Source organism: Enhydra lutris, unplaced genomic scaffold (genome assembly GCF_002288905.1).
Source record: "Enhydra lutris kenyoni isolate GAN:26980312 unplaced genomic scaffold, ASM228890v2 scaffoldscaffold1, whole genome shotgun sequence".
In the NCBI taxonomy this organism is placed as follows: Eukaryota; Metazoa; Chordata; class Mammalia; order Carnivora; family Mustelidae; genus Enhydra; species Enhydra lutris.
The window spans coordinates 50129786-50142740 of NW_019154085.1; the positions used below are offsets into that span (position 1 = coordinate 50129786).

At 40.1% G+C, this 12955-nt stretch overlaps 1 protein-coding gene across 1 annotated transcript in view; it reads right to left on the reverse strand.

Annotated features, from left to right (window-relative positions):
- LOC111149725 (nebulin) overlaps positions 1 to 12955 on the reverse strand; it is a 201455-nt gene that overhangs the window by 36232 nt on the left and 152268 nt on the right. Inside the window, exons 99-109 of the mRNA XM_022507000.1 lie at positions 12569 to 12673; positions 11826 to 11930; positions 11265 to 11369; positions 8645 to 8749; positions 8379 to 8483; positions 7634 to 7738; positions 6304 to 6408; positions 4665 to 4769; positions 2413 to 2517; positions 1923 to 2030; positions 1199 to 1303 (exon numbers count right to left, since the gene is read on the reverse strand). Coding sequence (XP_022362708.1) covers positions 1199 to 1303; positions 1923 to 2030; positions 2413 to 2517; positions 4665 to 4769; positions 6304 to 6408; positions 7634 to 7738; positions 8379 to 8483; positions 8645 to 8749; positions 11265 to 11369; positions 11826 to 11930; positions 12569 to 12673 — 1158 coding nt within the window. The remainder of the gene's footprint in view (positions 1 to 1198; positions 1304 to 1922; positions 2031 to 2412; positions 2518 to 4664; positions 4770 to 6303; positions 6409 to 7633; positions 7739 to 8378; positions 8484 to 8644; positions 8750 to 11264; positions 11370 to 11825; positions 11931 to 12568; positions 12674 to 12955) is intronic.

Genomic DNA, 12955 nt, shown 5'->3' on the forward strand with positions numbered 1-12955 from the left:
GGCACTTTTCTCAGTGCTTCCTAACTACTCCTCATTTAATGGTTGCAACGGCTGCACGAAATTGACAGCTGAGGAACCAACCAGCGGGTTAAACTGCCCAAGGGGAGGCAGCTCGTGAATGACAGAGCTGGGATTCAAACCGCCAGAGACTGGCTCCAGAGAGGCTCCCACACTTGCTAGACCTTCCCTGAGCTGGCCACATGGCTGCCTGGGGCCAAATCTGAGGCACAGGAGCACACAGAGCTTAATCTGTGTCCTGGGAAGAGCCCTCAACAGCAGGCACATTTCTTTCCTTACTCTTCATTGTTCTGTCAAGGTATATTTTGCACATCATCAACTCTGCATGCTTTTGAGGAGCTTTTCATGAGGTTTGCTTTATGATACCCTGAGTTTTCTCCAGTTATTGTCAAATTTTTCAAACCTACAACAGAGCTGCAAGAATCCTAGAGAATACCTGTATACCCACTACCTCGACTCTACATCGTACATTATAATGTGTTTGCTTTTTCACACACCCATCCTGCTACCGATCCAGCCCTCAATCCATCCTCGGGACACCTGCAAGCGACCTGCCCACCCCTAAGGTATTTGCGGACCCTGATTAATATATGTTCTCTCTGACACTAGGGGCGTTCACTGGGTTATAATGGTTTCATTATGTAAGAAATTTATATATATTTTAAAAGTTAATACTCCTCAAAATGCACAAAATATCGCTGTGGTTGAGGCTTTAAGGTGAGCAGGAGAAAGACATAGGCTAACTTCTGACAGCCTCAACTGACTAAAATGTGCTTGTTTGCATGTGCATATGCATGTGTGTGTGTGTTTTCCAGAAGAATCAGGTTCTAAATCAGGACAAGACGAAGATATAGAGGGTAGAGGGAATGAAAGATGACGAGACACTTTCCCACATGCAACCTTCGTTCCAGAATTAAATCTCCTATTTCTCAGCCACCTGGCAGAGAGGCTGAGTGGGTGTAACACTGTGGCACAGGTTTGGCCACCTTGGCTCTTCCCCACTCTCCTCTGCGAGAAGCGAAAGCAGCATTTAGATTCCAGCACCAGTAGTCATGCTGCTGGGGCTAACTCTTGATCCAGACTCATTAGAGCTAAATCACCTGAAAAGATGTAAAAGGAGGTCATGTGTCCTGCAGAAGCGAAATCCCCCATTAGCCTTGGGAAAGTTTCTGGAACTTACGTTGGTGTTGACTTTGTAGGCATCCTTGGCTGCTTTGATATGAACAGAGTCTGGCACAATGGTGCAGTTGGACTTATTTCTTTGGTAAACTTCTTTGTATTTCAGCTGGGGAGGAAACATAGTGAGACAAGGTTAATTTTTACAGTGGCCTACCAAGCATTAAAAGGCAAGAAATTAAAACCATCACTATAATACACAATGTTTCATAAGGCCGACTAAGTCTGTTGTGAAGAAAAAATGCTACCATGCACTTTCCTCGAAAGGTCTCGAAGTCCATATTTTTCATCAATATCTCTGGTTATTGTTAAAAGCAGAAAGTTTGGAGGAACAGATACAGAAATGCTTCATTTTTCTACAGGGAGAGGGAATGGGCTGCTCCAGAGAAAGGTTCAAATAGAGGTTTATGAACAAGTGATGTTCATGTTTGAAGTGCCGAAACTTATTTTAACATAAAAAAGTGAAAAAATATTTTAAAAATACTTTATAATTCCTGCCTTCATAAACAGTGCACTGGATGTATTTAACATTTTTTATGGCACATGGCAGAGAGGATCCACTCAGCTGTGCCCAGTCAGTTCCTAGAATCACCAGCAAAAAAAAGGATGATTTTGGTTTAAAGCCACTGGCTGACTGCTGCGCAGGAATAAATTACTGGACCAGGGTTCATTATGTCACGTTAGAAAGAGCCCAAGATGAGAGGGGCTGCGAACATTCTGGTACTTACATCACTGACTTCATCTTTGACCTTTCGGACGTGCAGCAACATGGGTGTGTCGTGGATTGTCGTGTAGCCTCTTGGCTTGGCCTTGTTGTATTCCAACTTATAAAGTATCTGAAGGAGAATTAAAAGCAGAAGGAGACAATATTGTGCATCTCAGTTTACAATATAATGTAGCATAAAAATATGCATGCAAAGTGTTTTGTGTGCTTTTTGAGTGTACCTAAAGGAAAGAGAATTCCATAAAATCAACAGGCACTTTCCTGCTTTCTGTTAAGGCTCCACTGCCTCTAAATTGGCGTGTTTGCCAATTCAGTTGGAATAACTCTTTATTGTAAAAGAAGAGTTGTGAGCAGAGCAGGACATTTAACATCCCTGCCTCCCTCCCACTAAACAGCAGTAGAATCTTCCAGACATTGTGACAATCAAAAATGTCCCTCCACATCTGCAAACACTCCCCGAGTCTGAGAATCCATCCAGCGTTTCTTGCACTTACATCACTAATTTGTTTGTTGACTTTTGTGGTACGCAGGTGTTCTGGAGTATCCACGATTGCGGTAAACTTGTCCTTTGATTTTTCATAATCTTTTCTGTACTTGATCTAAATTGCAGAAGAGAAGAACAAGTTAACTTGAAGCAGAATAGAGGGCTTTAACAAGGGTAATTTTCCTCAAAAGAGTCCCACAGCAAATAGGATTATTAGATAAGCCACGGGGTCATACTTTCTCTTTTAATCTTAACAGAAATGTTTAATATAAAACTGTATTTGATAGCAATAGTGTAATGGAGTGGGCAAATAATCATAATAATAAATGATATTTTCCATACTTTTATACATTAGAAGCCCAGGCCCAATGAGGTTAAAAAATATGAACTAAGGGACACATCTAGAATGAATCCTGGAGCCATGACTGGATCCTTGCTCTCTGGACTCTGATAGATAATGATTCACTTAAAATACGCTGCATCAAATATGTATGATATCTTAAGGTATATATCCATGTCAAAGATGAAACAGATATAAAATTAAAAAATGAGTATATATGGTTTAAAGTATTTATGATTTTTAAAAAGACATTCACTTTTTGTAATTTCCAAGTCACGAGTGTTTCCCATGCACACAAGCCATTTAAAGCGGTACAGATACAGAAAGCGCAACAAAATGTCATGCATGACTATCTAATGATCACATCAGAACAAAGGAACAAGTTCAGGCAAACAAGATGTTCTTATGGAGACCTCATCTCCCTCATTTCACATGTTGACCTGGTGTCAAACTAAAGTGATAAAATGAGTTTCTAATGCAAAAGACTGATTAAAAGCTCTTTTTTTTTTCATGTGGGAACAATGGCATTTTATCAATATCTGGAAGTTAAGCAATTATCTGGGTTTTATTTTATTTATTTATTTTTTCTGCTTCAAAGGTACCTTCCTCCATGATGCAAAAGTGGTGGCAAGAGCTTCAACTGACCTTGCAGGAAGACAATGTTACCAGCTACACTGCCAACAAGTGTGTATGAGGACAGATATGCTGGAAATAACCTAGAAAATTAGCATCAAGCTCAAGAGGGGCCATAAATATGTACAATACTCAAGGAACTGCACCACGACCCTCATCGTTCCCAAATGGTACACTTGCAGTGATCACTGAACAACGGATATTAAATGAAAACATTATTCAGATATTTTAGATGCCACTGAATCTACTTATATCCTCAATCCCTAAGGAATCCATTTCTTTGGGGCAAATACTAAAAAAATTGAAATCAGTGTTATACCAGTTTGGAAATAGAGTCTAAAACAGCCTCAGTTACTCTTACTGGGAGGCACTAGATGATATATGGATGTGGCTGCCACGCAGTCACACGTGGCCACAGGCAGAGGTCATTTGTAAGGAATGAATACTTATGCAGCAGGAAACCAGTCTGGGCAGGGAGCCGGGAAGGGAATCAAGGAAAGCGTAACGTCAATGCCCCCAAGGCTTCTCAGTCACTTCTTCACATCATATCAGACATTACCTGGCTCCACATGTGTGTGTTGTAGAGGGCAGTCAACATATCTGGACGTAGAATTTCATTACATCCTTGTTTCAGAAGCATCTTGGCACTAGATTTATATTTTCTCTGTTCATGCAAAGAGCAGTGAAGCATAGAAGAGACTTATGAAGACAGGAGAGAAGAGGGCTCTATATCCCAATCACTTCTGAGTGAAGAGATGTAGGCACAGACACTTCATGTACTCAAATATACATGTGGGTGAAGACACTAACTACAGGGCAGTACCAAGCAGAATGACTGCAATACTTGCAGCGGAGAATCTGTCATCCTCCCCAAAGGGGAATAACAGAACTAGTCCCACCAACACCGCCTTACAGGACAGAAGACGTCACTGGAGTAGAAAAATGCAGTTTAAGGAGTTCTGTCCTCCTTCCTTCCATTAATTTGTGTCTTTGTTTTCACTTCTACAACTCAATTTGCAGTTTACAAGTAGATCCTCCAGGAGAATAAAGGGTGAGAGGACCAACTTTTCTGTTTATCTTCACCACAGCACATGTGAGGACACAGAGTATGGACTGGCACACTCAAAGAGCTCATGGGCTCTTTGGGTGGCTAGACAGATACTTTGAAACGGGACATCCCAATATCATAGGCAGAACCTATGACATCCTTGCAGCAGACGGCACGACATCTCATGAGAAATCTGGAGCACAGTCCTGCCTGCGCTGTCCAGCCAGCCGCATCACAGTACCTGACTGATCTGGTCGCCTGCGATCTTAGCCAGCAGATGTCTAGGCTCATCGACTACCAGGTGGTATTTATCTTTCCGCTGCTCATAATCAGCTCTGTATTTTTTCTGCTCAAACATCATATCAAATTATGGCAAGAGTACAACTTCAAGGTTACACAGAAATGTCCCAAGATAAACACTCCAGAGAGCCAGAAACAGGTCATTTCTAGAGATGGGCTTCCAAAGCATCCAGAATAGTAATAACATGGAGGTAAAGAGAGTCGATTGAAGATCACCTGGAGAAGGCTAGGACTAGGATAGATCTGATTTGATGACACCAAAATTGGACAACCTTGTGCTTAAACATCTCCCATCTTTAAATACGGGGCCATAAGCAATGTTAGGTTTTATGGCATCTTAAATAAGGTACTAATGAGCTATAGGTTTACTGTCTAAGGTTGTGAGAATCAGAAAGTATATTCGTGGGCAAATTCTACTAATCTTATGGTAGTAAATTTGATTATATCAGAGACCCTGGAAATCCTTCGCAAATTATAAAACAGTAACAAAATTTATCAAGACTGTATTCCTAGGAAGCTTCTGACAATAATTCTTCAGTCATCCTGTGTGGACATCTACTGAAAATGAACTAAATCCTTGTTGTTAAAAATAACAAAAACAGGGACGCCTGGGTGGCTCAGTTGGTTGGACGACTGCCTTCGGCTCAGGTCATGATCCTGGAGTCCCGGGATCGAGTCCCACATCGGGCTCCCAGCTCCATGGGGAGTCTGCTTCTCCCTCTGACCTTCTCCTTGCTCATGCTCTCTCTCACTGTCTCTCTCTCAAATAGATAAATAAAATCTTAAAAAAAAAAAAAAACAAAAACAACAAAAAATTCACATATTGAAATAAGTATACCACTGGCCACATTTTCATTTTTAGATACATTTTACTTATTTTCTAACACTGTTTTTTGATTTCCATAAATCCATAGAAAATCCAAAGAGAGTAAATTAAATATAAAACCATCCAAATGTAAGTTAATTTGTAGCTTACTCATTTCTGCCATTTTAAGCTGAATTTAAATTATGGCAACAGCAGTTCCAGGAAAGACTAGGTAGACTATAAAGGAATATTTTGGGTGCAAATGGATACTTCTCTGCACCAATGTATGAGTAACAGTGGCAATATATCCGACTGCAAAAATCACAACTATCCCCTTAGGGGTGGATCTTCCAACCACCGCCATTTCTGTGCCCTGGTAAGGGATGCCAAATTAACCTTGAGCCTTGGAGTCTCCCAACTCTAGACAATATAATGTTTAAGGGAGTTTGGCTGATAGTCAACAAAATCCTTGACCTCCTTCTTGTCCCCCAAAAAGCTGTGCTGCCCTATGCTGGTGCAAACAGAGGCAATGATGGCGGTGGGGCCCTCACACCACTCTGGACAGTCCCTTTCACTTATTCACTGGACAGTCTCTTCACTCTGCTTTCGGTAGAGCCCATCAGATGATGACATTATAAGAGTCTTTCCAAATCTTTATCTTGAATCAACATTTAAATTGACCTTCCCGTTATTTTATGTATTGGGTTTTAATCAAATAACTCTATAGACTTCTTAAGGGAACTGAATAGGCTTAAATGGATCAAGTCATACGTACCTCATTCATCAACTGAGTTGCATACTTGAAATGCTTATTGATTGGACAATCTGCAACATACTTGAAATCTGACTTCGTCCTTTCAAATACCTCTTTGTACTTATACTAGAGAAAAAAGAACATGGTTACTTATAGCAGGCTGTGATTACCTTAAGAATGAGACATATCATTTATCCTATCATACAACTGAGATGATTTATTCATGGAGGCTAACAAGTAATTATTGAACACTTTGCCTCCTAAGGCAATGAAACGTATACCCAGATGGATACCTAAAAATTAGCCTCCCAACACACCCTTTATTGAACAGATGTCAACTCAATCTATCTGCCACATTAGGCAAAAACATAAATCAGTTCCTTCTTTGTTTCTATATAAGGGTTATTATTTTATTCTATGTGAACTCGAAAGCACTTTTAATCCATTAGTTCGAAATAATTTTCCAGTAATTAATTAGATAATCATAAAACTTTAAACCAGAGGTGAGCTAACATCTAAACTACCATCTTTTTTGAAATGACCCTATGAACTATGAATGTTTTTTAACAATTTTAGGGGACTGTAACAAATACTATGTGACAGAATGAATGTTGTCCACAAAGTTTAAAATATTTACTATCTGGCACTTTTAAAAAAAAATTGTTGACTCCTATTTTAGAACCCAAAGGAAGCTAACCCAAGTGCTTTATTTTGTAAATAGGAAATAGGAAAAAGAGGCCATAAAAACAAAGTTATTTGCCTCAAGTCCCACATCAGTTTTGTGGATTAAAATCATCCCACTTTGTATTTGTTAGCATAGCAACTCTAACAAAGTAAGTCATACAGAGACACAGTAATAGGAAGGAAATTCTGGAAGAGCCATGAGAAGTTATACTAAGATGGCTTTTCATTAAATTCAAATAAATGATATAAATAAATAATGACTATAGTCAGTGAGATCAGTACTAAGAAACTTCCTAAGCAGAGTGAACAATTCAGTACGTACTGCAGCTACAGGGTCTAGAAGCTAGGATAGAGAGAGACATACAGAAAACTACTGCTTCAGCACTGATTCTCTCTGTGGGCACCGGAATATGTTAAATGCAGGTGATTCTTTTTTTTTTTTTTTATAAGATTTTATTTATTTATTTGACAGACAGAGATCACAAGTAGGCAGAGAGGCAGGCAGAGAGAGAGGAAGGGAAGCAGGCTCCCCGATGAGCAGAGAGCCCAATGCAGGGCTGGATCCCAGGACCCTGGGATCATGACCTGAGCCAAAGGCAGAGGCTTTAACTCACTGAGCCACCCAGGTGCCCCAATGCAGGTGATTCTTATCCTTGAGTAGACATACCTTGCTGTAGAGAGTCTTGTTCTTTTCAGCCAGAGTGAAGTCAGGGGTGTCAAAGGCATAGCAACCAATGCCCTTAAGCCAGGTCAGATCTTCTTTATATTTTACCTGGGAGAAGGACATTATCAAAGAATTTTAAGAACCCATTTCTGAACAGTAGTAGGCTAGGATCAATCCAAGTAGAACAAATAGAAGCTCTGACTGCTGAAGCATAAGGAATACTAAAGTATTGAAACAATTACTTAAGAGAAATTCTCAGTAATACTGATTTCTGCTCATTTTATGGTATATTGTTGTGTCATATATGGAAATTTTAATTTTTAATACTAATTAAGACAATTCAAATTTGACAGGCATGTTTTCCTAGAAAGTATTTTAGCTCAGTAGCTATATTTTCACAGAGAGCTGAAAATTCTAAGATGAGCATTGTTATGTGTCTTCATTTTTTCATGAAGTGGTCTCTCCAAATGATCAAAACTAGCCTATTTGCTAGACAAAGTAGATCACTTTCAGTCCTGTAATAGGATATCATCCATTTAGAAGAAAAATTAAGTTTATAAATTTAATATATTTTTCTCTCTCTCAAGTTAAAGCTCAGTTATGTAGCAGTGAGTTTTAAGATTTAAATATCCACACAGAAGATCTGAAATCTGGCCAAGTGTTTCATCAGTTTCTATGCAGTGTTTGATTTTGTAAGTCACATGGGAGTATGAATTCATATGTAAAAACAGAAAGTTTTGAGACTCACATCACTGACTGCATCAGTGACTGCCCGGTGGTGGAAATGATCTGGGCGATCAGGAATGGACAACCAGATTCCCAACTGACTCATGTAGTTCTCCTTGTATTTTACCTGTGGTAAAAACACAAAGACAGCTATAAAGTCTTACCCAGCTTTCATATAAAAAAATCTACATCTCTCTAGAGAGTTTTAAGAAAGGGAGAATACTTTAAAAAAAAAAAAAAGATAGTAGGTTATTAAGCCCAACAAAGTAGAAATATGCAGGGACATACTTTACTAATGTCATCTGTGACTTTACGATGATAAACAATGTCCAGAGCATCCTTCACAGTGTGGTATTTTCCTTTGGTCTTTTCAAATGTTTCTTTGTAGCGTAGCTGGAAAGAGAAAAAGCACACAGATTGTGAAAAACCACCATGTTAAATAACTGAGTTCTTTTAAGCTTGAACTCTCTTGAGTTTTCTCTTAGGTTTTCCCATGAAGAAATTTAGAGAGATTAAAAAGCTCATTTTCACATCCTGGAAGAGAAGGACATTAGGAGAAAACCAGTGAAATCTGAATAGAGTTTAACTAATAATGATGCATCAGTATGGATTCACTCATTGTGACAAATGTCCCATGGTAATGTATTAACAATAGGGGAAAAAGCATATAGGGTATATGGGAAGTCTGTCCTATCATTGCAACTGTTCTGTAAATCTAAGACTACTTAAAATAAGAAGTTTATTTAAATCTAAAACAAACAAACAAACAAAAAAACTAATTGGGAGGAGAAAAAAGGAAACAACTTTGTTGAGCCCAAGATGTACTAATGAACATGGAAAGAGGAGAAAGATTTAGTTTCCAACTCCTAGTATCAAAATGCCTTCTCCAGGAGGCAGTCCTGAAACTTTGTTTTATAATCTTGATCTCTGTGGTAGTTCAAGAGATAACATCTCTGACCTTAACCTAAGACTATCACAGAAGATTCACCCCGTTTTCACAAGATGAGTTCTTCTCTGAGCAGTCTGTTTTCAACCTCAAGTCTTTTGGGGTAGCTGAACAAATACATAATTAAAGGTGTCTTTTGTATGACATTTTAATTTACATTTTCACATGAATAAGCTCATAAAATTGCTTAGCTCTACTTTGGGGGAATCGCCAGTGTAGAAAAGCCAAACTCAATGCCAGATATACCCTTGTTACATCCGACTATTTTTTTTTTAAAGATTTTATTTATTTATTTGACAGAGATCACAAGTAGGCAGAGAGGCAGGCAGAGAGAGAGAGGGAGAAGCAGGCTTCCTGCTGAGCAGAGAGACGGATGCGGGGCTCGATCCCAGGACCCTAGGATCATGACCTGAGCTGAAGGCAGAGGCTTTAACCCACTGAACCACCCAGGTGCCCCACATCCGACTATTTTAAAGGTTAGAGTTATCAGCACTGGTCTGAGAAAGGCCTAGGGGTGGGGCTGTCCATTGGGGCGTCATGAGCCCTAGGTGCCAACTTTATTGGGTGACCACTCCCAGAGAGGGTGGTAACAGAGTAGGCTTGGCTCAAATTAATATTCAACAGTAACCTTGAAGTGACAAAGATGGGGATGTCACAAGAAGACTCAAATATCCTAGGGGATAGATTTTGAGAGTCGTTTACAAGTTTCTCAGTTTATATTTTAAGCCAAATGATCTGTCCCTGGGCCCCAAGAGTGTAGAACAGTGCCCTAGTATGTTGGTATGCTGTAGCCCTGAGCAGCACCCATGGGCATTTTACATTTAGTGAAGAGCGTGCTAACAACCTTGGATGTGTCAGGAGATGCCGGCACTATGTGCTCAGCCCATTTATATCAGGCTGTTGGATCTCATGCCACTATACACCAGGGGAGGAATCTACGATATCTCATAGCTTCAGGGGACAAAGTGCTCATTCAAGTAGCAGACTCCTGTCTGCTCCAAATGAAAACCGCTGACAAAATTACGGAACTGAGACACTGTTTCAGTTTTGCGGTGCCCTTTCATATTTCTGTTTAGAGATCACCGTAATGACTTTAAGATGCCCTGAAATCCTAGAGCAATATTCTTAAGTTGAGGGGTTATGGGGTTGCTTGAGCTTTGGGCTGAGTTTAAGCCCCCATATGCCCAGTCCTCCAGGGATTTTGGTTCTGGTAATGGGTGCAACGCACCTGCAGGCGGGCTCTCAGAAATGAAACTGATAAGAACTGGTTATCTACCCTAAGTTAATTTCATATCTTTATTAACAGATCATCTCATTACCATTGAAAGCCAGTCTTGTCCTTGTTCATGTGGTATGGGGAATGAAAATCTGTCCTTCCTAATTCTAACAAATGTGTCATTCTCATGACTGAGGTGGTCAAGAGAAGAAAGGGAACAACTTTCTCTGCATGTTAACTAAGAGCCCGGCACCATGTCAGGAATGTTATATACATTATCTTGTTTTGTCTAACTTCATTATCACAATTCTTATCCTCATTCCACATACCAGAAAACAGAGTCTTAGAGAAATTAAATTATATAGAATCATATAGCGGGCAAGTGACAGCAACGGGATTTGAACCATGTTTGGCTGACTCTAAGACCATGACTTTATGGATAAGTAACAATTATTTGTCAAGTATCCCTAGCAAATGCCGCCAAAGAATTATAAGAAAGGGTCACTATTTGCTAAGAAGGTCAGCAAGAAAAACAATAGGCTTTTAGACTCTCACAGCAGTATTCTTCACTACTGTGCCTGATTCTGTTTGTGCCTTTTGTTGCTTCAAGTGCTGTTGTTGTTCTCATGATCCATGTTGTGGACCAGGTCTTTGAACTATGGAGGACTGTAATATCTTCTGTGTCTTAGGTACCACAACCTCACCTGTCCCTATCACAGTAGAAGAAAGAAGAAAAGGACACATACATCACTGGCATTCCAGTAAGCTTTCTTGGCTCTGATGAGGATTGGCGTGTCTGGAACAGGGGTGTACTTGTCCTTCATTTTTTCATATTGAATCTTGTACTTTTTCTAAGAAATAAAGGCAGAAAAGAGACAAACTTAAGTGTTTTCATCCCTCCCAATTCACAGTCACGTCATAGATCCAACCTAGGGCCATGATATATTGGGCCTGATAATAGCTTTATCTTCTGTGTTTTGATGCTGCTGAGCATCAAATTACAGAAATTAGCTCTCTGATCAGAGGCAGCAAGGGAAGGTTTTAAGGAACCTTTTTTTTTTTTAATGATTTATTTATTCTAAGAGACAGAGAGCATGAGCAGGGAGGAGCAGGGGAAGAGGGACGGAGAGAATTTTAAGCAGATTCCCTGCTGAGTGGGGAGCCCGATGTGAGACCCAATCCCACGACCCTGAGATCATGGTCTGAGCTGAAATCAAGAGCTGGCTGTTTAACCAAGTGAGCGACCCAGGTGTCCCAAGATTTTTTTCTTTAACCCAGTGCACCTTGGTGCCAAATTCTCAACTTACCTCACTGACCAGGTCCTTTACATCTTTAGCATGCTTCAAGGCTTTGGTCTGGTTTCCAGCATGATGATGGGGTCTCTCTTTGGTGGCAAGTTCAACATACAGATACTAAATGATTAGAGAATAGGGATCAGATGTTAGAAACATAAAACATTTATTATTTAGTATTCAGTCATTTTCATTCATTTCTAACTATTCAATGGGAGGGCCAAGTCTACTTGTTCTGGTTTTTCCTGTATTTCTGTTCATTTGCTTCTTTCTGTGTTCCACATCACATTTGGGAAACATGATACATACACTAGTTACCTAACACCCTTACTGTTGAGTGCCACCTGATCTAAAACCATGTGGTAAAGAATGTTATCGAAGAATGACTGGATTCTGACAAAGCCCTCAACACTCCTGCCACCCCACCACCACATGCATAAAATGTGGTTTCTTTTATCATGAATGATAGATAGGTCCTACAGAACGAATCAAGCAGTTTGGTCCACAGACCATTTATCCAATGAGGAAAGTTGTACACGCAACTTAAAAAATAGACATGATATGGCTTGTTTATGTACAACACAACCACAGTTCTGATGGCCCCAAAGAAAACTGCTAGAAAATAAGGGCCACGAGGCTGCATCAAGGACAACCAAGCATGAGAGTCTGTTACTGAGCCGGAGTGGGCAGCCACAGGCAACAACCCTCCCCGCGATGTCAGTGCTGGGGGTTTAGGAGTCTCTGTTTATGAGTCTCACCTGACTCTGAAGCTTCTGCCCTCGCTTGGCTCTTAAAAGATCAGGAGTGTCGGGAACTGAGGTGAAGATTGACTTCTGCTTTTTGCCTGCAGCTCTGTACACCAGCTGTACATAAAATAGTCATTACCATTATTTCTGCTTCATCAACACATTATGTTCTCTGCTGAGAGATGCCTTTAGTGCTTACTTTATAAAGAAACCAAGGCCCACCCCACTGCAACAGGCTCGGTTTCTGCTCAATAAACCAATAATTTATTTACCTTCCAAGCCCTCTTTTTCTTTTTTCCTTGTATCAAAATAAGAGACATTCTGTAGCTGGCCCAAGATTCCAGCCTCCTACTGCATTCTCGGTCCTATTCTCACCTGCCCTGTTCTAGGAGCCTGTGC